The sequence below is a fragment of the Pezoporus flaviventris genome, unplaced genomic scaffold (assembly GCF_033815535.1).
Source record: "Pezoporus flaviventris isolate CSIRO_AGI_PZ_B2104156 unplaced genomic scaffold, CSIRO_AGI_Pfla_v1 ptg000007l, whole genome shotgun sequence".
Taxonomy (NCBI): domain Eukaryota; kingdom Metazoa; phylum Chordata; class Aves; order Psittaciformes; family Psittacidae; genus Pezoporus; species Pezoporus flaviventris.
Window position 1 is genome coordinate 84,715,983 of NW_026892555.1, and position 24,290 is coordinate 84,740,272.

General features: G+C 40.2%; 1 protein-coding gene across 5 annotated transcripts in view; it reads left to right on the plus strand.

Moving 5' to 3' along the window:
• The window catches only part of MYLK4 (myosin light chain kinase family member 4), a 58,590-nt gene extending 37,721 nt beyond the window's left edge, over window positions 1–20,869 (plus strand). For 2 of the 5 annotated variants that reach the window (XM_061449313.1, XM_061449308.1), the window contains exons 4-15: window positions 593–612; window positions 3,408–3,513; window positions 4,346–4,439; window positions 5,548–5,657; window positions 6,803–6,944; window positions 9,333–9,403; window positions 10,138–10,266; window positions 10,781–10,933; window positions 11,287–11,359; window positions 13,279–13,354; window positions 15,628–17,797; window positions 17,880–20,869. In XM_061449313.1, the coding sequence (XP_061305297.1) occupies window positions 593–612; window positions 3,408–3,513; window positions 4,346–4,439; window positions 5,548–5,657; window positions 6,803–6,944; window positions 9,333–9,403; window positions 10,138–10,266; window positions 10,781–10,933; window positions 11,287–11,359; window positions 13,279–13,326 (946 nt within the window). In that variant the 3' untranslated portion in view covers window positions 13,327–13,354; window positions 15,628–17,797; window positions 17,880–20,869. Of the gene's footprint in view, window positions 1–592; window positions 613–3,407; window positions 3,514–4,345; window positions 4,440–5,547; window positions 5,658–6,802; window positions 6,945–9,332; window positions 9,404–10,137; window positions 10,267–10,780; window positions 10,934–11,286; window positions 11,360–13,278; window positions 13,366–15,627; window positions 17,798–17,879 lie in introns of all 5 variants that reach the window. The other 3 variants (XM_061449312.1, XM_061449309.1, XM_061449310.1) reach the window with 3 other exon arrangements.
• The last annotated feature ends 3,421 nt before the right edge of the window (window positions 20,870–24,290 follow it).

The following is a 24,290-nucleotide window of genomic DNA, read 5'->3' on the forward strand; positions in this document are numbered from 1 at the left end:
ACTTTAGGAACATGGGAATTGTGTTGGACTAGTCTTCATTTCTGAGGAGAATTCTCCATTGTTGTATTTGTATACTGCAGCATCATATAACCTATGAGCAAAGCAAGGTTAGATCAGGCTGTGTATCAATTGGGAATTAAGTTAATACAAAATGCAGTTACTTAAATGATCACATAAACCCATGAAACTTTGCTCAGGCAATTAAACTGATAATTTTTTTACTGTAATTCTTCACTGCAATGATATGTAACCCTTCAGTGATGAACCAGTTTAAGCTCTTACAAACCTATATGTACAGAGTGAAATTCCAATGCTCTCCCATTGCTCTAAAGATGAGATTGATAGCGAAACATTAAAGTTAGAAGAGCTTAGGTGAAGATTTTGGTACTGGGGAAACATTTTGCTGTCATGATTAACTTAGGGGTAATTTTTATTACTGAAAGTGAGTATTAAAACAATTTATTTTACACCATGAAGAAAAATAAGCTAATGTTATTTGAATGCAATATACTGTAGGCATTTTTTACCTATGTTTCTAAATTGCTTTGATTTAAATATACCCTGCACTAATGCAATGTTTTTTTCCTTGCAGGTGTAAAGGCTGCGAAAAAGGTACAGGAAATTGTAGTTGAGTCACTGAGCAGACCTTCCAATTTGAGTATAGTGGTAGCAGTAAGCATGGATTGAATGTTGAAGGCCTAATCAAAGATGACCATGAAAAGAGCAGGGTAGATGCAGAAAGTGCTGATGGCACATGTAAAACTAAAAAAAACAAGCTCTTATAGGAAGTATTCCTAAAGGCAAAGCATTTGATTCCACTGTAATGATCAGAGAGACATCTGTAGAAGAGAATGATTTCATGATTGTAATTAGGAGGGGGAAAAGGTGTGCATGGTATCTCTAACAGGAAGCAATTGTTCATGGGCCATATCCTAAGCTGATGGGAAATAACATGGTTCTATTTGCTACCATCTTAGAGGCTTCAGTTCTGGCACAAACTAGTCATAACTGACATGCTTCTGCCACAACTAGTCCACTAATACTATCCACTTTCCCTCTTCTTTTAACAATAGAGCTAAAAGTCCTAAGTTTAAACTGGTGGGAGAAATTTTGTCATCTGTGGCAAAATTGGTTGACCTGTGGAAGTGCTGAGAGCATGAGTTAACACAGAATCTGCAATGCTCTGGGTGTAGCCTGCAAAGCAGCTTGGTCATATTTGCACTTTTGCAATCTGAAGTGAGAACAACTGCAGCCTATAAAATAAAGAAATATATATTTTTGTGTGGAAGCCCGACTGAAGCTGTTGAACACTCAGAGAAATGTTGCTCGTGCACCAAACTCTGAAGCAGTACTCACCAGCATAAGGCAGAGATTTCTATTATTAGACCTCCAGCTTGAGAATTTCACTGCCTATCCTTGTATATGAAATGATGATACATGAGAGAATGGCATGAAGGATTTGAAGTTGTATGTGTGTGCATGTGCATGCATAGGACTGAAAATAAATTGCTTTGCTTTGGGAATGGGGGGAGAGTAGGAAATGGAAACATTTCTTAAATGTTTGTGCTAGGCTCTTTAGCAGGAAACAGTAGATAGCGTATTTAAAATTTAAACTCCATAAGCTGTCCCGAGCTCTGCCACATTATTAAGGATGACATTAAGGTTAAGAGTGTCTCTCTTGGAGCATCTTTAATCTGTAATAGGAATTCATAGTTGAATAGAGAGAAATCCCTTCTGGTGTGCAGGAAAAAAAAGTAGAGGGTCTGTCACTGGGAAAATCTTGAAGCTTAAAACTTAGACATAGTTTCAAAGAGGCACTCTGGCCTCTTTAGAAGAGCACATCCTTGCTCAGATTTTGGTAATATTTGGGAGCTGAGCTTTCAGAGAGACATTTTCTTCTGTCACTTACATGCCCTTACAAGGTCTCTTGGAGTTTGTGTGTGAAAATTCTGCCTTTAGGGTAGAGGTTTTCTTGGCATTTTGTGGGTCTCAGTAATACACAAAGGCCCATACTTAAGGTTGTGCAGTTCAGACTGTGCAGAATCCCAAGTAAGTGGCAAACTTCCAGAAGCCCCAGCTTTTCACAATTCCTTGACCATGAACTAACTTCCTGACCATGTAAGTTATTAACAGTCAAAAAAAAATATTCTAGGTACGCAGCTGGTGTCCTGAAAAATGGACATTCACTGTGAATAAGGACAATCTACTGCTCCATTAATGACCAAAGTGTTCCTGCCAGCTACATGCTGTCATGGGTTATATTTGTTTGTGTTTTTAATCATTTTCACGGGAGTAATGAATGGTTTTAAAATTGCTCAACAAGCCTCTCACAAAAGGGAGCCGGCATTCCAAACCAGAGAGCTCATGTTGAAACACTGGGGCTCTAGCCCTCCCAACCAGTTGAAGAAGTATTTGTCACCTTGGTCAGCCAGAGGTCACTCTCGGGGATATCAATCAAATGCAAAACAACGTGGGTATGAAATTGAAGTCACAACACCCTGCAAAAAAATCCAAAGAGAAATTAGGCGTGGAGGGCTGGTCTCCAGCAGGGATTTTGACATCAGGAAGTCAGAATGGTCCAGCATGTGGAGGTCCAGACAATAATACCAGAGACCTGCATTTGTGCCGAAACTCCATAGCTGCTGCAATGTGTTCTTGGGAACCTGTCCCTTCTCTGTGCTCCTCCTTACCTTTTTACCTGCCATCTTTTTTTAACGACAGAAAGTCTTCAGAGCAGCATGTGACAGTTACCATGTGTCCTACCATACCGGGTCCTGAGCCATACTGGACATCCTAGGTGCTGCCTGCCAGGGTGAAACTCCCTCCTGTTCACAAGCAATAAATGTGTTTTTAAAGGTTTTGACCATGCTGTGGAAAATGACAAGTTGTGTCAATCAGTAGAGGAGGGGATTCTTCACTATGAAAAGCAAAACCTGGAAAGTAGCCTCTTTTAGCTGGCCTAGAGCAGGTCTCTTCCTACCTGACTGGAGAATTGCAGTACACAGTCAACTACTAACAGTCCCTGAAGGGGGATGGAGGGCTAATCAGAGAAAAAGCCGAATTCCTTCCAAACAAATTGCTGAGGCCATTTGTGGACATGAAATTACATTGGTTTAGTCTAGCAGTCTTCATTTTGCCTCTTGCTACTGTTATGCAGAAGATGGCAACTTAATAAAAAAGTCCTTGTCTTAGTAGTGTAGCTCCCCAACAGCACCCTGCCTTCTGAGCCAGAGCTCTTGCATTAAGCCCCTTCTTCAATAACGGAAAAAGACTTGTCTGTAAAATATACAGGAGGTGTATTCAGTTCTTAAGTGAGCTTAGCTGGGGAAAAGAGGGACTAAAATATGAGGTAGACAAGTACTGCATGTGACCACTATTATGCTATCTGTCTGTTTTTTCTTTTGTAGACAATAGTCCTACTCCACCAGCACCATTTGATCACCGGATTGTCTCAGCCAAAAGGGTGGGGATCAGCAGTTATTATAACGTCAGTGAGAATGAAATCCTGGGAGGGTAAGTCAGATGAAACCAATCAATACGGAAAACAGGGCACAAATTTACAGACAAGCATGCTGGAAGGTGAATGGAAACAACATGCCTCACTAGAGCCAAAGTCATCAAAGTCTAAGCTCTAACAGTGCTTTAGAAAGGGGTGAAAATGGGAGGCTGATTTTACTGTGTGGGTGAATTTTGGCTTAAGCTTTGGCATCAGCAGACTTGGTTTATATTGGGTATTGTTCTAGGTCAGCCAGCTGCCCTCAGGCTTTATGACAGTGCTCCTAGGATGCTGTAATGCTTTACCTCACGTTGCAGCCTGCAGGACGTAGAGACATGTTGTAGTCTTCTTTCTCTCAGTAGGTTCCATCCCTGAAAATGCATGCATGTTTTCAGATAGATCAGCAGGCTAATCTGACAGGCCATGTAGTTGCATTATCTCTCATGCTGACATTGTTTAGGAAAGAGTAATATTGACATTTCTGATGGCAGTATGGTCTTGGGTAAAGCTTTGTTTCATCAGAAGATCACAGATTGCTCACATAAGCAAGTTGTTATCCTGACATTATGTTGACTTCTCCAGGATTAGTCATTGCATGTTATGAGGTGAGTAAAGTGAATCACAGAAGTGGGATAATATCAGCTAGCACAATGGGTGATTTTGGTGTGCGTAATTGAGCAGTAGCAAATCTAATCTACACAACAAAATAGCAATAGAGTAACTGAAAATGGAATTTAGTAAGGAGAGGATAATTTCTGATGTTTATAAGCTAGTTTACATTCAGGGATAACATCAGTACCACTGGCTGATTTATTTTTTTTCCCCTCTTTTATTTTTTTTCTCCCTCAGAGGACGATTTGGTCAAGTGCATAAATGTGAAGAGAAAGCAACAGGTCTCAAGCTAGCAGCCAAAATTATAAAAGCAAAAGGTCCTAAACAGAAGGTTGGTAGAATGTGACTTTAGTCTTTTGTTCCCCAATGGATCCCACATCTTCAGTGCATGTGATCTACACAACAGACCATGGGCAAGTGGCTCACAAGCCATCACACTCATAGGAGCTCCTGGATTACCATTGGCTCAAGTTCTATTTCTCTTCTCCAGAACTTCTAGTAACTCATCAAAGTCCTCTTTTGGATTTTCCCTCTTATGTTTTCCAGCTTTCTTTTCAGCATTTTGTGTCATTTTGGCTTTCTTTTTTAACTTTCTGCTGTTAATTCTATTAGTGTTTTCCTTAATGGCGAAAACATATGTCAGGTCTGTGACATAGTGTTATTCCCTCCCAAGCAGACTGCAGCCTTTGCTGCAAAGACTTGATGTCACTGTGAGAGGTGCTGATAACAGGCATGATCTGGGTTCCTCACATCAACACAAATACAGATGAGAAGAACCCATCTGGCTTGTTTTGCAAACTGCATAGCCATCTGGGGCTTGCTTTCACAGGAAAAACATTCATAGCATCCTTCGTGTGACAGCAGTGACACTAATGGCACTCAAGGGTGAGATTTGTCTCAGCTAACTGGGGTTGCCAAGGGCAAAGCTGATCACCAAGAATCCCCTTCTAGTCAACAGAGTGAGATTGACACACCACAGAATGATTCAGCCCATCCTAAGCTGCACATCTGAAATAGGCTGAATGGAGGCAGCAGTCTCTCACCTCTGACTGCAAAGGGATGTTTTGAGGACTGTTCTGGACTTTTCCTACACACCTAGATTTTGTATTCCTACAGCTGGTTGAACCAAGTCCTATTCTGCTTCTCTCTTTTCTTCACATCCCTGAAAACCCACCACTTGTCCTTATGGTCTCTCCCTTCCTTTTACCCCCAAATAACTTATTATTGGAGCAGTCCCCCACTTGAGCTCTGAGTTCAGCCTAGTAGTTCCTATAGCCTTGACATCTACCACTGCGGGAGTAATCAAAGCAAAACCATGTGTTTGGTTGCCACGAGTGAAAACACAAAGATAATGTAGATGTCTGGTTCAAACTATGTCCTGTTTCATGCAGCTTTCTTAGAGAAAAGCTTTCTGAAACAATACTCATGACTCTTTACAGGATGAAGTAAAGAATGAAATCAGTGTCATGAACCAGCTGAATCATGTGAACCTCATCCAGCTATATGATGCCTTTGAATCTAAAAATGACATTGTACTAGTCATGGAATAGTAAGTGTGTTCTTTTCTTTCCCATTCTGTCTTTATCATTTTTACTAGAGTTGTCAATTTTCTTCTTACTTTCTTCAGAAATTAGAGCTTCTTACAGGTGGAAAGAACTTATGAAAGATGTTCTCTGGAACAACAACAAAAAAATTAAAGGGAAAATTTTTCCAAAGCAGTCATTTATGCATTTTTTCCAGTGATGGTCTACATTCCTGGTGCTGTAAAACCACTGCTCCATTTGAAGATAGAGCTGTGTTATGTATTTTCTCTTCAGTTTCAAATTTTAACTTTAGTTAGCTAAGGAAAGGACTTGTCAGAATATCTCCAGTTCTGTGAAGCAAACTAGAAGATGTCTTACACTGAAGAAGAGCCAGCTGTAGTTGTGCTTAATCCTTATACTGGGTGCCAGAATGGATAAACCTATTTTTCATGTTGGCTTATCAAGCTAATTAGGCACAAAATAGTTGCCTTAAAGTCAAGTTAAGCAGATGTTGTCATAAGGAAGCCAAAAAAGGCATAACTAAAAGATAGAAAGGCATGGCAGAAGGTTCAAAGTTCTGTGAATGTGGCTCTTTGGGACATTCAGATAGTCCTCTGAATTTGGTCTAAATGATTAACATATCAGAAAAGGGAAATGCCTGTGTAGCTGTGAATGGGGAAGCTGGAGGCATTCTGAAATATGATGAGAAATTAGAAGTAATTTTTTGTTGACTTTAGATAGTTTCAAATTGAAATTTTGGACCTTGTCTTTCTTAAACTCTGATGAATTTAAAGCCAAATTAAATACATTTTTTGACAGTTATTTAAATGCAGATTCTCCAACATATTATCTTGGTTTTGCATGTGACTTCATTAATTTTACTGGTATAAAATGATGACACAAGATAGCACAGGGTTCAAATTTCCAGACGTTCATGGGTATCAATGGATGGGAGGCTGGGCTCTCAGACCTTTAAGAAATTCAGGCCAGTAGGTAGCAGAACCCAGTTCTTGAAAAGTTCAGGTCAGAGTACAAGCTCATATCATATACCTGCCTTACTGAATTTGACTGTAAAGTATTAAAATAGTCAGTAGCATAAATGCTATATTACTCTAACTGTATGGGATTGGACTTGGACTTGGTTACCAATTTACTGTCTTTCTCTCATCAGTGTGGAAGGAGGAGAGTTATTTGACCGAATTATTGATGAAAACTGCAATTTGACAGAGATGGATACTATCTTGTTCATAAAACACATCTGCGAGGGAATTCAGTACATGCACCAAATGTACATTCTTCATTTGGATCTCAAGGTAGAGAATTGAGATGTATGTTTTGTGCAATGACAGCTGTGGAAATTCTTATTCTTAATGGTAAGCCATACAGCTTAGATTCCCATGGCAGAAACTACAAAGGACCTTATTCTGCTTTCCTTAGACCAATGTGTATTTACTTTAACCACATTGAGATCAGTTAAATTACTACAGGAGTAAGTAAATTAGACAAGAATTGTGGTCATACGTCATCAAGCCTCATAGCGCTTGAATTTTCCGCAGACTGATTTTACAGAAAGCCAGCAGCTGACAAGTATCTTGCTATTTTCAATTTTGATATTTGGATCTCAAAATAGCATGCAAATCTTATTTAATTCAACTGCACAAGATCTCTGTTTTACATGTAGGCCATAGGGTTGCAATTATCTCCATTTTTTACCATGCAGAAACCAAGGCATGAGTGAGTGGAACTAAATTCAAGGGTCATTCAGGATCAGTAGAAGTCCTCACATGTTTTTGAGGACTACACTATTCTGTTGTAGTCATGAAAAGGCAGCAATAGATAGCCAGCTTAAGAGAAAACACATTAAAATGTACTTGCTGAAATTAAAGAAATAAATAAAAATAGTCAGTGGCTGATGTAACAAATGCAGAACATCTATGTTGGGTTAGGCAATAATTGCTACTGTAGCTGAAAGCCCAGGGAAGGGTGGCAGGTTGCCATGTACTTGCTTAGTTATCGGAACTATTTCACTATATACACGAAAAGGCCCCTCACTTATTTTTAAAAAACAATCCACCAATTGCAAATTCTTACTTTGGTTGACTGCTAATGGTTAACTGCCCCCCCCCCCCCCCCTTGGAAAACATTTGTTGTAAGGGTATTTTTTCATTAGGCTGTATATTTAAGTTGTCTCTTTCTTCCTTAACCCAAGTTTTTATCAAATAGTAGGCTTATTTCTTACCTCTGTTCAGTGCAGGAATAAAACGGGATGATCTCTTTAGTTTTATGACTGGCTGTAAAGCTTCCTAGTGATCCCTGAGCTTTGCAACAAAGCAAAAATAAACAAAAAGTGCACTAGATGGTTTTCTCTTTGGTGAGATTTTTATTACAGCTGCTGGCTTTGGCTTGTAATTACTGGGTTAATATAGTACATCTTTAATGTTATTAGCGTATATATTATTGCAGTGGTTAAGCAAATGAGCAGATGCTTGCTGGGACCTGCTTAAGTTGCTGTTCAATGACCAGACTCACTTTTCTCTTTTTTTATAAACATCCAGTTACCTAGAAACCTGTCAAGCAGAAGTTTGCATGGTTCTTTGGGACACATTAAGTATAACCTTGGAGATGGCACAGTTTTAATATGAGGTCAAACTACTGACAAAAGGATACATATACAATCCAAGAAATTCTTCCCAGCGACCTCTTTTCGTGTGCTTGCCAGCTATGGCTTCTCCCTTCTGTTTTGCTTGTTCATAGATTGCTGTCAGTAACAAATGAGTTTGGGAAAGAAAGCTTGAAATTGAAAGAAAATCATCCTGACCATAATCATCCAGATCTCAGAAACTATGGACATCTGGTGTTTAAAAGTCCTATGGTGTTTAAAAGTCCAACATGTAAAATGAATTAGCAATGGTGGCAAAGGTTAACTAATGTTTTAAGTGTTGAGGCCTGTTTTGTTTCAAAGAGGATTCAGTGAGCAACAAGACAGAGTAGCTATAAAACTGCTGGCAGTGAATATGAGACTGTATTTTAGGTATTTACATTTCAAAGACAGTTGGCTAAATTCTGTTCTCAGTCCCTTCTGTATGAATTTGGCGTAATTCTAGGAAGTTAATGGATTCCTGCCAGAGAAGTGAAGAACAACACTTGACCCTATGCAAATCCCCAGAAGGATTTAACCTGTGAATCCTACCTTTTGCTGAAATATCTGAGAAAAGCATAAAGTTGACGTGACTAGCTTAATATATCAGTGTTCAATCAATTACTGTCAGAACATTTGTGAGCTCAGAAACTTAACGTTGTAAGATAAACTTCAAAGCCCAAGAAATTATTATATTTTTTTTAATCAGTGTCAGTTTATTAAGGTCTGTAAAACCACAGTGCCAGCATCCTGATACCCGACTTTGGAAGTCTGCAGGCTCTATCTTCCCTCCCCCTATTTAGTTCTTTATCTGAACTGCTGCCTTATGTCAAATTGAAAAGACAAGGGGAAGAAAAAGCAGTTGCAAGGCACAGAACACACAGCCCCAACTGTTGTGTGATAGCAGGGAGTACCTATGCAGAAAAATCTGAACAAGAAGGAAAGCAAAAAGTGCTTATAAGATATTTGCTGTGTTTTTAGTATTTTTCTCTCTACAGTTTTCTAGAAACCCATTTTTTGACACTTGTTTCTCATTAAAGTATTTTTTGCTTTCTCTTTGCAGCCTGAGAATATCCTGTGTGTGAACAGAGAAGCAAATCAAATAAAAATTATTGATTTTGGATTGGCAAGAAGGTACGTGCATGTGTTCCTGCTAATCGTAAATGAATTAGGAAACAATGAAAAAAGTCTTGCATCTCTGCAATGAAATTTGATACATAACGTTCTCCTGCTGCTCTTAGGACAGATTTAGCATGTCTCTTTTAACCAGGGTTATCTTTTAATAAGGATTGTTTGGAGTAAAAAAGATTTGTTTGAAGCCTTTTTTTTCAGGTAGAAGGTTGAAAGAGGGCTGATTCTGACTTAAGCATGCACATAATTATCTTGGAACCGCTAAAATGGACAGAATCAGTGGTACATCTTATCTGGTCTCCTGTCTCCAATATTATGAGATTCTTCAAAAAAGAGTGTAAGAGACCATGAAGGACTGTTACAGCATATCCCATGCTATATCACTTTCTAGTTTAATTAGGTACCATAACTTCAGTGAAGGATTTACTGGTTAAAAATTCCATGCCTATGATATGGAGAAGTCCAAAACCGATGATAACAGCTGTTCTGAGGAATCCTTGAAATCTGAATGTCTTCCTTTGTTATAGGAGTTCAGGTTTGCCCTAAAGTATGATATGAAGCTTGCAAATATTTTTCATTCTATATATGGGTATATTTAATTTGTACCTCTGTCTGTCCTTGTTTTCCTACTGAATTTCTTGTATGCTTCTGAAATCGCTCCAAGTACTAGACAAATTATGAGATGCAACTTAAATTAGATCTGTAACTGATGTCCTCTGTTAATGTTCATTTCCTAGATATCAACCCAGGGAAAAACTTCGAGTTAACTTTGGGACTCCAGAATTTCTTGCTCCTGAGGTTGTGAATTATGAATGTGTCTCCTTTCCTACAGACATGTGGAGTTTAGGAGTCATTGCTTATATGCTGTGAGTAGGATTCAGTATTTGCTTTGTGAGCTGTTTCTGGGTTGAACTGAGTCAGTAGTCCAAATTTGTTGTTTTATTGGAAGATGGACAAAATCTGTACCCAAAATAGAAAATGTAGGCTTCTTTCCAAATCCTGTATTCAGTGTTCTCTCCACTTTTTTGGTCATGATTAAGTTTTCTTCTTTGTTTCATTGCACATCTCTCATGACTGTTTGAACATCACACTTCCAGAATAACGTAGACTGCTTGGTAAGTTCTCAATAGGTATGTGCAAGAGTGGCCAGAAAATATGACCCACCATGAAAGACAGTAATGCTTGGTTTATCAGGGAAGAAGGGTGGTTATTTAAACAAGTGAATAGAAGAGAGAATGGGAATGGTCTGGAGACTTTTTTAGACAATAATATGTTGCAAGATAGGCCAGGAATGGCAGAACAGTCATAAGTGACACATTGGAGGTCGTGTACAGGAAGGGGAAAAGATAGGGGGATTGAACATATTCCTTTTTACTTTAGCCTCAGTGGATTGTCTCCTTTTTTGGGTGATGATGATAATGAGACCCTCAACAACATCCTGTCCTGTAGCTGGGATTTTGAAGATGAGGAATTTCGAGGTGTTTCTGATCAGGCCAAAGATTTCATCTCAAAGCTTCTCATCAAGGATAAATGGTATATAATCCCTATATCTTTGAAATGTGTGTTCCATGCCATCATGTCATGGTTGTGTCACTTGTGCTGCTCTATTGCAGTACTATCATGACTTAACTATTTTTTTATGTCCACATACAATATCACAATGCCACTTCATTCATGTTGTTCATTGTGTCCATAAAATGCTCTAAAGTTATCTGAATGCATTTTTGCTGTGAAGCGAAATTTACTTACTTCATGGATTAGCTGTCATCTGGCATAGTATCCTGAAATGACAGCGTTGCATGATGGCAGAATATATGACCTGTGGGAGATAATTGAATTGTAAGATTCTGGGAAAAACTCTTAATAGAATTCTGGTTTTCCTTTAGCTGGAGATTAAGTGCAACTGCTGCCTTAAAACACCCATGGTTATCAGACCACAAGCTCCACTGCAGACTCCAGGTCTCTAAATTTAAATATCCTTGTGTATTGTAGATCTGCTGTTGCCTTCTTGTGTTGCCACATCGCTCTTTGCTTTAACATTTAACTGTTTTTGAATCTTCCTTGCTGCTGCATTTCTTGCCACTGTGAGCCACATGTGTCCCTTTGCTTTATTTTTTTGTTATGATTTGCATGCTCATACTTGCTCATCAGTTCTTGCACATCTGATAAGAAATATAAGATCATGCGATTACTAAGTGGATCCATTTCTTAGCAAAATTAGACCTTTTACAAAATAAGCACTGCATTACCATAGGAAAAGAGTTTTCCAGCTGGGGATGATTCTGAGTCCTGTTTTGAAAACCCTTTCAGACTCTCCTCAAGTCCCCCATGAGTACTGTTAGATTTCATCCTACCTCTTCCCAAGGGATACCTATCCAACAGAGCTTGGGACCTCACCCCGTATGTATCTTTGTACCTAAGCAGTGTCTTGCCCTTTGAGGGTAGCCAGCTTAGTGGCCAGCACAAAAGAAGCAGTTGTTTGTTCACACAAGCGATTCAGTTGGGCTGAGCTGGAGGATCAATAAGTTTTAAGTTGTTTTTATTATTCCTCTGTAAAAGTAGTCAGTGAGTTCAGGAGAGCCACACTGTTCATGAGCTTCCTGTTGGCTGATTTTAAGTGAGTCCACTCTGGTTTGGTGGTTCCTGAGGAGATTAAACAGGTCTTGTGGTGTAAGCCCAGTTTAAGCCAGGTGTCAGAATCTTTACAGCATTTGAAGCGCAATATTCACTTCCTCCTTTGTTGCAGACAAAGCACACCTATGTTAAATAAAATGCTGCCTAGGACATCTATAAAATCATAGAACAGTTAGGGTTGGAAAGGGCCTTAAAATCATCTAGTTCCAACCCCCCTGCCATGGGCAAGGACTCCTCACACTAAACCATGTCACCCAAGGCTCTGTCCAACCTGGCCTTGAACACTGCCAGGGATGGAGCATTCACAGCTTCCTTGGGCAACCCATTCCAGTACCTCACCACCCTCACAGTAAAGAACTTCTTCTTTATATCTAATCTAAACTTCCCCTGTTTAAGTTTGAACCCATTACCCCTTGTCCTGCCATTACAGTCTCTAATGAAGAGTCCATCCCCAGCATCCTTACAGGCCCCCTTCCAATACTGGAAGGCTGCTGATATATATCAAGGTGCCTTTTGAGCTGCAGCCATCATTAAGAATTAAGATACCATATTATTCGTTAAAAAAAATAACAGCAAAGTTTATGATGACAATAAAGCAGTAGTACCTCTACTGATGAGGCGGTGTGGGTTCTGGGCAGGATGGACTGAGTAGTGGCCTGACAGCTCTGTCCTTGCAAAATGTTCCTGTTATACAGTGTAAGGATAACAAAAAGCAGTATAAAATGGGAAATAATAACAATCAAATAAGTTATCACAGTTTTCACTAAAATGTAGTTTTCATTAAAATCTCCCAGAACAGCTATGCCCATGAGATTGTTAGAAGATCTGTAAGTGTACATGCACAGTAAAAATCAGAGAGTTTGTCACGGTTACATATCTCTTCAGGGAGTTTCATAGGGTACAATTCAAATCCTTTAGCTGGACTCCAGTGAAGCTCCAATTCCTGCCACCTGGGGAAGAAGCTATCTTTTCCAAATGCTGCAAGAACACAGTCTGCTTACCTGCTGTGCTTCTTCCCATCACCAGTTTTCTTCTCGGGGAAACCCTACCCTAATAGAAACCTTACAACTCATGTGTTCCTTTTTAGCTCCTCCCTTGGTATGTTTTGCTCATATTTCTTGTGCAGCTTGAAAAATAGCTTTGCTAAACTTGCTGATTTTGCAGTGTTCCAACATCACCTTAAATGTGATTGATCTTCAATTAATACTGCAGCAATGGCATCTTTCTTTTTTTTTACCTCCTAGAAGGCGGCTAAAGGTGACTCTGCGTCCCAACCACCTCCGGCTCAATAACCGTTCTCAAAGAGCTGCCAAACAGAAGGTTTGTTTCAGGTCTCAAACGTTTCTTCAGATGTAAATACTGTATCCTCTGCAGAAGGGATCAGTGGGCAGCTGAAAACATGAAAACAAAGCCACTGTCCAAACTGTATTCACCACCACCATCCCTGCTGTTGTCTGGAAAGTATTCAAAATGTAAACTGGCCCTATCACTTAAACCAAGTTACAGCAATGCGCAAAAAACTTCATATGTATGAAGCTATATGTGCTGCAAAACCTGGCCATTTTAGAGGGAATGGTTATGCTCCCACTGGCTCTCACGAGGCAGGGTTTCACCCAATAATTTTTCAGTGTTGAAAGCTTTCAGGTTTTCATGCTGTTAGGAGTATGGTTTAAAACGGGTAGAAATATGAAAAGTAATTACTTTTTAGCAGAGACACGAGCCAGACCCTCAGGGCAGCTCCACTAACTGTAGAGAAATGAAAGCAAGGTGTCCCCTAAAAGAAGCCGCTCCACAGTTCTGAGGACCCAGTTCTAACAGAGCACTTCTCTGTCCTTCGAGCCTGTAGCAACCCAAACAATTTTGGTAGAGCATCTCTCAGTCTGTCCTTTTTTTCTGGCTGCCTGTCTTTGCCCTTTCATTAACAAACACTTCATTAGTGGTTCTCAGGCAGGCTTGGTTGCCTCCCCTGGGGATCAGGGACACTCAAGTCTGCTCTCATGTTCTGACTCTGGTCTTTGACCAAAGCATACTCACTTGGCTGCTTTGAAATCAGGCTGCCTCAGGCGGTACAGTATCTCCATAAACCAGTACACTAATTCCCACAGCAGCTTTTACTGGCTACCACAGAAATTGGTGCTTCTGTTGAAGGACCATGGGAACCTCTCAAATGTTATGGGGGCATCTCTGTCCAAAACTCAGTGGAGGGTCAAGATGTGAATTAGGCTGAGAGCACACATACTGTAAAACCATTTCCTTTCTGTTGTGCGTCATGAGTAACAACCAGGATGCCAAAATAAAAGTAGTCCACTTTCCACCACAAGCAAGTTTTTAATGCTGCCATCATCCATCATCTGCTTGGTAGGGCAAGTGATATACTGGGTTTTGTTTGCAGCGGGGTTCGTCCAGAAATGTAAAAAAGTATTGTGAGAGGTTGAAATTTCAGTTCTGTTTTGAGTGAGATTAGAACAGATTTCATGCAGTGTAGTATAGTTACACAGAAGTTATAGATCTTTCAATGAGCTATCTCAGGGACCTGAAACTCCATTTCTGTGGTACACTGGAGGTCGGTGAGATTTAAGGTGCCATTATTATATCCTGCTTGCTCTCTGAAGCCACATAAATTCCTGATATGGTATTGTCTGAGCATCAGCCTCTGTCGTGGGAACCCAGTGGGAATGAATACTTCTCTGTGATGCTCAGCATTCGTCCCCACTTCACTGGTGCTGGGACAGGTTAGGTGAAGCTTTGGTCTGCTCACCTGTGTGCTTCTGCGTAGTAGTTTTCTAAGCAGGTTTTCCTGACTGTTACAGGACTAGTGCTTTTATCTGTATTTCCCGTTTCAGCCATGAACTGCGCAGCAACCAAATGGTGAAAATTCTCCCTCTCTAATGCAGGAAGCACCATATTACACATTTTTCTATGACAACCAAAATCAACTTTGAGATAAATTGACCGTCCAACAGCAGTCAAAATTATTTTTAAATAAACTTTTTATAGCTTTGTAACATAGTAACCTACCCATGATCTAACTTGCAGGAAAACCTGGTTTTGGCTTTTCCAGTGTTATTTCCTCTGCATGTGTTTTTCTTTTTGGAGTTTATTTGAGTTTACTTAATGAGTGGATCTAAAGTCATAGCAATGCTTTATTTTTAAAGAATCCCTTTAGCTATTTTTATCAGGCAAGTAGTATGGTTACCACATTCAACCCAAAATAATACACTCAAGTGCCAGTTGATTTAGACCTGGCTTTATAAATGCTTGCAGTGGTAAAACAAATAAATGGAGAGGTTTGCAGCATGCCTTTTCATGCTGTGATCTGTGTGACAAGAGAGGCAAAAAACCAGAGTAGCTGCATTTCAAGAGAGACCTCCAGGACTATTTCTCCGCACAACAAAGAGGCCTTGTCTTTTTAATATTGTATAAAACATCTCACAAATAGGTGGCTGCAAGAACCCTTTGTAAGCAAGAAGCTTCAGCGCTGCTTTTTTTTCTTATGCACGAAGAAACCACCATGTGGTTGTCCTAGAATGCTTAACCAAATAGAAAAAGTATACTGCTGAATTAACTGGATTCATGTTTTGTTTATTTTGCAGAAAAGCTGCTGTGTGGTTACTGCTGCTAGGAGATTTGAAAATATCAGCAGTCTTGGTGCTTTACCCCACTGCCGTGACTGAGACTTCTAAACGGACCAACAGCACTTTAGCCGCAGAACATTGCTGAGCTGCTGCTTCTCTATTCAGCTGTTGAAAGAAGGAAAGTATTTCTCCAGGTCACAGGAAGGTGTTTCTTATGGAGCACCATGTTCTTCATGTCTGGGAGCACTACATTAGCTTGAATTTGTAACGAACCTTTCACCTTACCTTACATCCTCATTTACTTATTGAAGGCTCAAATTATAAGGTTAAATTGACTGTTTCTCATGTCAGCCTAGAAGGCAGTCTGTCACTGTGTTGTATCTGTATCCAAGGTTGATTTGACACTGGAGTCAAATAATTCAAAAAAAAAAAAAAAAAAGAAAAGAAAAGGAGAAATTGCAGCCAATTTAAAGCTGCCTTATGTAGAGGATTTGAAGTTTGTTTTTCCTGTCACACTAAAATGAGCTAAGGATTAGCTCAACCAAAGTTAAAGCTGTGTTAATGTAACACCAGTGGAAGTGAGAAATGAGGCTTTCCTTGCACATAGGCGAGTTTGCTGCAGCCGTGGTATGACACACTTCAGGATTTTTTAGCCTGATGAATTACTGTTCCTTTAAATGCATTTTGATTAATTAAACAAGAAAGAGAACAAGGCACTATTCACTTGTACCTGTGCAGACTGTCTTTTCCAACGGGCAAGTATAATTCGGAGTTATTTTAACAGAAGGTGATTTTATACCAGCTAATTTGTTTAATGCTAATAGGACTGATTAAGACTATTGGCAAAGAGAAGATTCAGTGCTCTGCTCATTATAACCTCTGGACACAAATCCAAATGAAAATACTCTGTTTTCTAAAGTTTTCTTATTTTGCTCCCAGACTTTCTGATTATTAACTAGATAAAGAAATGGGAGTCAAAACAGCTGAATTCTTTACCTGAGATTGTCTGTGTATGGCTCATCGTTAGATGAATCTGAGTCTTAGTTGCCTAGGTTGTGAGATTAAAATAATGAGACTTATTCCCTGCTGTATATGGCTTTCTAACTGCTTGGTTTCAGAGCTACATAAATGCAAAGTATAGTGAGTATTCTATTCAGTAATGCTGACGTATTGTGGTGCCTTTAGATTTCCTTTGATTAATCCAGTTCTGATTGATTACATATTAATATAGCTATCTCTATATATTTATCTATACATTTCATATGTATTTATATTTAAATTATGTCTTTTTTTTTTTTTGAAGGGGATCAACATAAAGACAAACCAGTATTATTCATAATCACCCAATGAATTGTTTTCCATACCTTTGTCCTTTTTGGATAGTATTCATGTTGAAATAAAAGGGGCCCATTAATGGGACATCATGGCCATAACATTCTCTACAGCCAGTTTGATCCAGTGTTTTAAAGCCATCGTAGTAGATCTCTTAAGACTGCTCCTGTAAATGAATAGGGCTTCTTACAGCTGTGGAATCTAAGAAATACTGATGTGTTGTACTAGTGGTTGCAAATATATGAGACCCATTACTATTATCACACAATGACTCACCATGTAACTTTGATACCATGTAGAGCACTGCCACCTTCAAGTGCTTATTTGTAGTCTTAAATAAAGTAAATTTGACTAGCAGGAAGTTTCTTTGGGAAAAGACTAAGCAGTCTGAAAGGAAGAAAACGAACATATGACTTTTAGGTAGAAACAGGGCTGCTTATTGTTAGTTACCATTTATGTTTGCCTGTGCAAAATAAATAGAAAAGCTACTTTTCTGTCAGGGCTGGAGTTCGCACTCCTGTTCTGACTGCCCTCAAGATGCTGTAGCTTTTTGCACAGTAAACAATTCGATGATCCTATTGAAATGCAGCAAACCACTTTGGAATGACAAGATCTCATTATGCACTTTAGTGGCAGTATTGTAGGATTGGGTTGGGGGTTTTGTTTTTCATGTGGTAGATTTTACATGGGTGTGAATAAATTGCATGTAATTTTGAATCTTATTAACTATACTAAAATAACAGTGTGACTACAGTCTTATCTGCTTTGTTGCTCAGTTGAATTAAGAGGATTTGTAATTTATGGATATATACATCTGAGTAGTAGTTAAGAGCTTAGTGCTATAAAGGTCAGCCCTGTGCTAGAGTGTGTTGTTCTGAGTCAGGCACAAATCTTCCAGGAGCTGTAGGAAAATGTGGTCTTGTTATGCACGTTCAGAGCTCATCCGTAAAATGCTCTGTCAGAAATACACACACGTGAATTACTAGGGAGGTTGGAAGAGCTTGGCGTACTTCACACACCGTGAAAGGTTAGTCCCTTTTATAAGGCATGAGTTGAGGAGAAGGCACCTCACTAGCTTCTTGCTTGTGCAACAGGGCGGTGTGCTAATGTACTGAAGGGATTTAACTTTCATACTAACATGGATAATGATGCTCACACTCTTGAGTCTTATCTGTAAATTGTCCCACTGTTTCATCCTTGGAACAGCTCCTGTGAGTGGGGGATGAAGTTGAGGTGGGGACAGTAGGAGGAGGTTGGACTGAATGAGTCTCTACAGTGACTGAAGGTGCCATTTGGTGCCCAGTGTTAAGCATAAGCATAGGCCTTCAGGTGTCCAGCGGAGGAGTTAAAAATCCCTAGCATACTTCTTGTTACTGCTCCATAGACTAGATTTGTGGCACTGAGTCAAAAGGGAGGCACATTTCCAATATCATTATCACTGTAAGGATAAAAAAAATATACTGCTGTGTAATTATCATTGCTATGTATAGCAATATGCCTGAGAAAAATGTTTCCAGAGATGTTTGTTTGTATCTTTTCTGACTGTTGTAATTTTAGCTAAATAATAACTTGACACAGCTTCTTTTTAGTGGCCTTCTAATTCTGTCTCATTGCACTTTGAGCAGCATGCTGTTTTGTGTCTGTTGGTGTGTGGAAGTTTGCTTTTGGTTCTGTTTTACTTTGTCCCATCCCTGGAAGTGTTCAAGGCCAGGCTGGCTGGGGGTTCTAAGCAGCCTGATCTAGTGGAAGATGTCCCTGTCCATGGCACGGGGTTTGGAACTCAATGATCTTTAAGGTCCCTTCCAGACCAAACCAGTCAGTGATTCTATGATTTAAATATGTTCTCTAATGACTAATAGCTAGAGATTGCTATATTAAATTATTGGTTTGACACATAATTATTTATTTTCTACTAGGTAATAACAATAAATTGCCTAGGTTCTAATATGTCTGTGCATCTATGTGAGTTTGCTCATTATAATTTTGTTGTGTATCAGTTTAGGCAATTGCATTTGGAAACTGTGAATTACTGTGCTTGAGAGCAGATTTGGGTGTGAACAGCACTGTACTAACTGTCATTACTCCATTTACCTGTATACCTACATGCAGTTAGAGATGGCTGCATGTACAAGAGTGATACAGAAATATCACTTGTGGAAGGGATAAAGTGTCAAGATGCGGTACTGGGTCTGTGTACACCACTGTATTTTTTCCGATGTGTAAAAGTTAAAAGCCATATCATGGGAACATAGTGATTTATATTAGGAGGTGGTTTGACCTCCAGGTTTCCATACAGACTCCCTGCTGGACTGCAAAAAAAGGAGAGGTCTTTCTGTTTGAAAAGGCAGTTTTAGCAGTAATGTTACAAAGGGGATGTTCTGCAGGCAAAACCTGCAGGAAGTCACTGGAAGTTGAAGGCACCCTGTGACTGACAGGTTTTCCCAGTCACAGATGTAACTGTACTCAGAAAAGCATGTCAAGCACTGAAAGACAGGTGTCACATGGTGCTCATGAGGATTAGGATGCTGTTATTCCCATTTCTATAGATGCAGCAGAGAGATTCAGCTAGAGGAAACCTCAGAGAATTTTGCCCAAGGTATGCTACAGTAGTCTGAATTTAGCATCTGGATTAGAAGCGAATTTATTTGGCTCAGAGTGGGACACTCTTGGCTTTTCAACTCTTTTTACATAGTGAATATACCAGATGCTCTGAAATGGGTAAAAACCTTTACTGCTGAAAGACGTCCATATTATCATGTCCAGTTTGTGAGCACCTGCAGCCAGTTGCTTCCCAGAGTACCTTCACAGCATAAGCAGTTGGCAGTCTGTGGTAATCCACTCTGCAGACTACAACAGAAGCTACTTCTTAATTTCTTTTTCATATTCCTTCTAATGTCAGAAGCTGAATAAAGTTAAAGCCTAAGCTAAATTCTGCTATAACTTGATTCCAAGCAGAAATAACAGTGTAGCTCCACAGAATTAAATAACTGAAGTGCTTGGTTTAACTTTTGTGATGTGAGTAGTACAAAAGCTCAGCTTAATCCACAATCCCTGTCAAAAAAAATCTACTTTCCTGACCAGTAAAAATAAAAAGAACCTGATTTTTTTTTTAACAGCTAAGGAATCTCCATCGACATACGGTTTTTATGCAGTGGTTAAACTGCTGCAGTAGGAGTCAGGGTCATTTTAGCATCTTCAATTTAATGCTGATATTACAAATCACTGACAGCATCTTTCAGCTGGAGTTGTGAGAAAAGTAGGTGTTTGTCAGCTCTTTTCTGCTGATGGTGACCTGGAAGCATCCCATCCCTTCCTGTGGCACCACCAGTAAGCAGGGAAATTCCTAGCTTGTGAACTCTGAATATGTGTTAACACTTGAAGTTTTGCTTAGTGTCAAACCTAGAGTAGTGGTGAATGAATGAGCACCGATGCTCTAAACTCCTTCCAGTAGGATGCTGCATCTTCACATACTAGTTATGTCATCACCAATAGATACTTGTCCTTGTGTCTTGTGTGAATCAAACTAAACATTGCATGAATCCATTTAGGGACGTTAGACTATTTCACCTTCCATGAAGGCTTGGTAGCTGAACAATTACCTACCTGTTTCAAATCTTAGAGGAAGACTGGTAGAGATAATGCTTTGTAAATATGTTCTTTAGCTTTGTCCTTGGAGTTAGTGATCACATTTTGGTGTGGCAGAACTAAGGTTTGGGTACCCCAGAGCAACTTCTCTTGAATTTAGATGACAGGCATGTGAATACAGAATTATGAAGCATGTGAATATTCATGTACCATATCACTTTGGCTTGCATATCTGGTTTTGTAGATTAACTCATGTACCTCTGGTATGAATTCTTTTGTGAAAAACGTGAAGCAACCTTGTAAAAAGATGACTGAGGAATAAATGCTGATTTTGTTTACTCCAGGGTTTTTGTTTGCTGTATTTAATGTGCCTGTCATGTACAGTATGAATTATAAATAGTATCATATTCAGTAAGTAATAGAAAGAAACATGGCCTTTTCTCCAGCTGCTGTCTCCAGATACGTGAAGATAAAAGAAGAGTAATTTCCACTGAAACAAATATACTTAAGTCAAAGGTTTGCTCAGACTCACAGCTTGTGCTCACCTGTTGTAAGAAAGCAGCTTGCTCTGAAAATAACTAGGACTTGAGGTGCTCTCAGCTGCAATTGTGCTGCAAGTCCTTAGGCCAGGTCACCTGGGAGGAAAGAAGAGATTACTGATATTGCTGGTGCTCTGTCACTCAAGGAACCTGGTGTCACTCTTTTCTTCCTAAATTGTCACACTTGGAACATTGGCTTGTTACTCAGTATTGCTCTCTGGGGAATGTACTTTAACCTTACCCCATCTAGGAGTTCATACTAATAAAACAGCCTGAAATCAGAAGGAATGTTTCCTGCAGAGTTTTAAATCAACCATAAATTGGGCTGGCTAATGAAAAGAAGAAGAGCAAAGGAAAAAACTGAGAAAAAAATTACAGGGTGAGAAAGCAGGAAAGAATCTGACTGGCACCAGCTTGTATTCAGTAAGTAGCACTTTTTTCTGCATGATTATCCACAACTCTGGTTGCAGCACTTGAGACATTCACCATGCTTGAGGAGCTTCTTAAACTGGAAGGCTCCCTTTTATATCAGCCTGTGTTTGATGAGCCTGAGCTTTGCAGGTGTAAGATCTAAGTACACAACAAGACACCCCCCTGATTAAGCCGTAAGTTGTATTGACCAAAAGGCAGTTTGGTGAGCTGAACTCACGCCCCAAGCAGCCCTGTGCTCCCAGCCAACATAGAGCAAAGCCATTGCAATCCAGCTGGGAGGAAGTTAAGAGACCAGAGAACAATTCTACAACAGCCAAGCACAGGGCATGCATCTGCTGCTCCTTTGTACCCGCTCAAGACAGCCCTGAGACCACCAATCATTTAAACAGCGCTGTGCCAGTTAACTGAAGCAAAGCTCCTTTCTTGGTGTCCTTCCTATGCAAATAGGCAAGATAATTGCCTTCCAAATTAGAGGCCTGTATCACCTTCACACAAAGGCTTTGTTTCTTCTTTCTTCTGAAAAATGCCTTCTAGTGGGGTGCCTAATGTAATCAGTGTTGGTAGCAACACTGCTCTGCTGGGAACATCGTGGTACTGTGACCACATCTTGAGCTTGTAATCAGGCCCCAGTCCATGTCTGTACGGGGCCCTAATGAGTTCCGTAGGTATTCAAAAACCTGTTCGGCTGAAGCCCCAGAGTGAATTCCTATGCATAACCAGGCTCTTCATCTGCATTTCTTGAAGCCAGTCACCGTGTTCTAGTTTTCAGTGCTTCTGACCCTAGCGTAAGAGTTTTTGTCCTGAAAATATTAGCCTTTGTGCTTTATAGCTGGTGGGGAAGACTTTGCCATAGGACCTCAGTCCTCTCAACAGCTCCTGCTAAATGCATGCCACTGGTGAAAACAGAATAAATGGGGATAAAATAACACTCAGCTCCCTGTATGTGTCTGTAAAGCAACTCCACACTTTTAGAATGTGTTCGCTCAGTTCATGTGGTTAAAAATATGTTGACTACAAGAAAAAATTCCAACAAGGGACGTTCATAATTCTCCATTAATTAATAGTCAAGCCTTTTTCTCCCCCAATTATTTCAAACACCTGCTCACAGTAAATTTCCTTTGCGATTTTTTAATGTTACTTTAATATTACCCAGGACTTGGAAGCATTCACTGAGCTTCTCTGATTTTTAATTATTTTCAAATTAATTTTAATTTTCTGAATATTTTCAGTGCTGCCCATTTGTTCAATAAAACTGAATTTCAATTTAATTTTTTTTTTCTTAAAGGCCTCCTAAAGTTTCCAGAGGCTGCTTTTATGGGCTGTTTTAATGAAAGCTTTTGGAAAGGGGCTGGAGATTTCCAAATTCCTTTCTTGAAGCCTCCTCATCCAAAAAAAAAGGGTGAAAAAGAAAAAATCACTTCATTAGAGATGACTCAAATCCCCTGCGTACAGCAGGGTTTCACCCAGGAGCTAAGCCATCTTGTACTCAGAGTACTGGCTGGTGTGGTATAAGGAGGAGAGGGGCCAGACCCCCCTTGGCTCTGGGTGAATGCAGGGAGAAGGAGGGTGTTTGACCACAGGTAGAAACACTCTTGCAGCTCCAGGCTATGCTATTTGAAGGCCTTCTATAAAGCTTTCAGAAAGCAAGGAGCACCTTTACCCTCTTTGGACTGTGTCCTAAATCAATGAACGCCTTGGCAGGGAGTGCAGTGTGTGGGGGTCTGCCCCCACCACTGGTGATGGCGCTTGCTGCAAAGGGAAGCAGTGCTGGAGGGTTTGCTCCATGAGTCATGCTTTTCAGGCTCTACTGGGTGCAGGAGCAGGGCCATCACCCCCAGCAGTGCTGCTCCTGTGCTGAGCTGGCCACATGCACCCTCAGGCTCACAGCTTGCACCCGTCAGCAGTGGGTGAACAACAAATGTAGAATCACAGAATGGTTTGGGTTGGAAGGGACCTTAAAGCTCACCCAGTTCCAACTCTCTGCCATGCGAAGGGACACCTTCCACTAGACCAGGTTGCTCCAAGCCCCGTCCAACCTGGTCTTGAACACTGCCAGGGATGGGGCAGCCACAGCTTCTTTGGGCAGCCTGTGCCAGTGCCTCACCACCCTCCCAGTCTTTAGTGAAGTCACAGCTTCACTGCTGCTGCCAACAAACCAGATGTGAAACTGTCTCTAGGGCACAACATACTGTTGTCTGTTGTGGACACACATCTGTGCCCATCGCAGACATAAGGAAGAGGAAGAGATAGGGAAAGTCACCTTTTTCCAGAGCTGCCTACTCCTCACTGGCTAATTGAAATGCACGTCCTCTCTCTGCTTTAGGTGTCCAATCACTGTTTCATAAACTCTTCTCTTTGGCTATCTCCATAACACATGTAGGTGTGATGTCTGACCACTGAAAACAAGTCACTGAAAACAAGTGACCTTCAAGATGACCTCAGTCCTCCAGAAACATGAGTACTCTTACAGATAGGGTACCAAAACGCCCTGCACTGGACCTTCAATGGATCAACCCCGTATCAGGCTGTGTGATCTCAGGGGTCAGAGAGGATTTAGGTGACAAAGCCTTGCCTCATTAAAATGTGGTGGCCTCAACGTGGCAACTGAGCATTCCTGCTGCAGCGCCATGTTGCCTGCCACTCGGTACTCCTCTGCTTTGTCAGATGATTAATAATGGGTTTCTGATCCCTCATTGACAAAGCTCACTTCACAGGTAGCACTTGAGCAAGGCAAACCACCATAGTGCTGAAAGGAGCTATTTAACTGACGCTGACAATTGCCAAGTTTCTTCA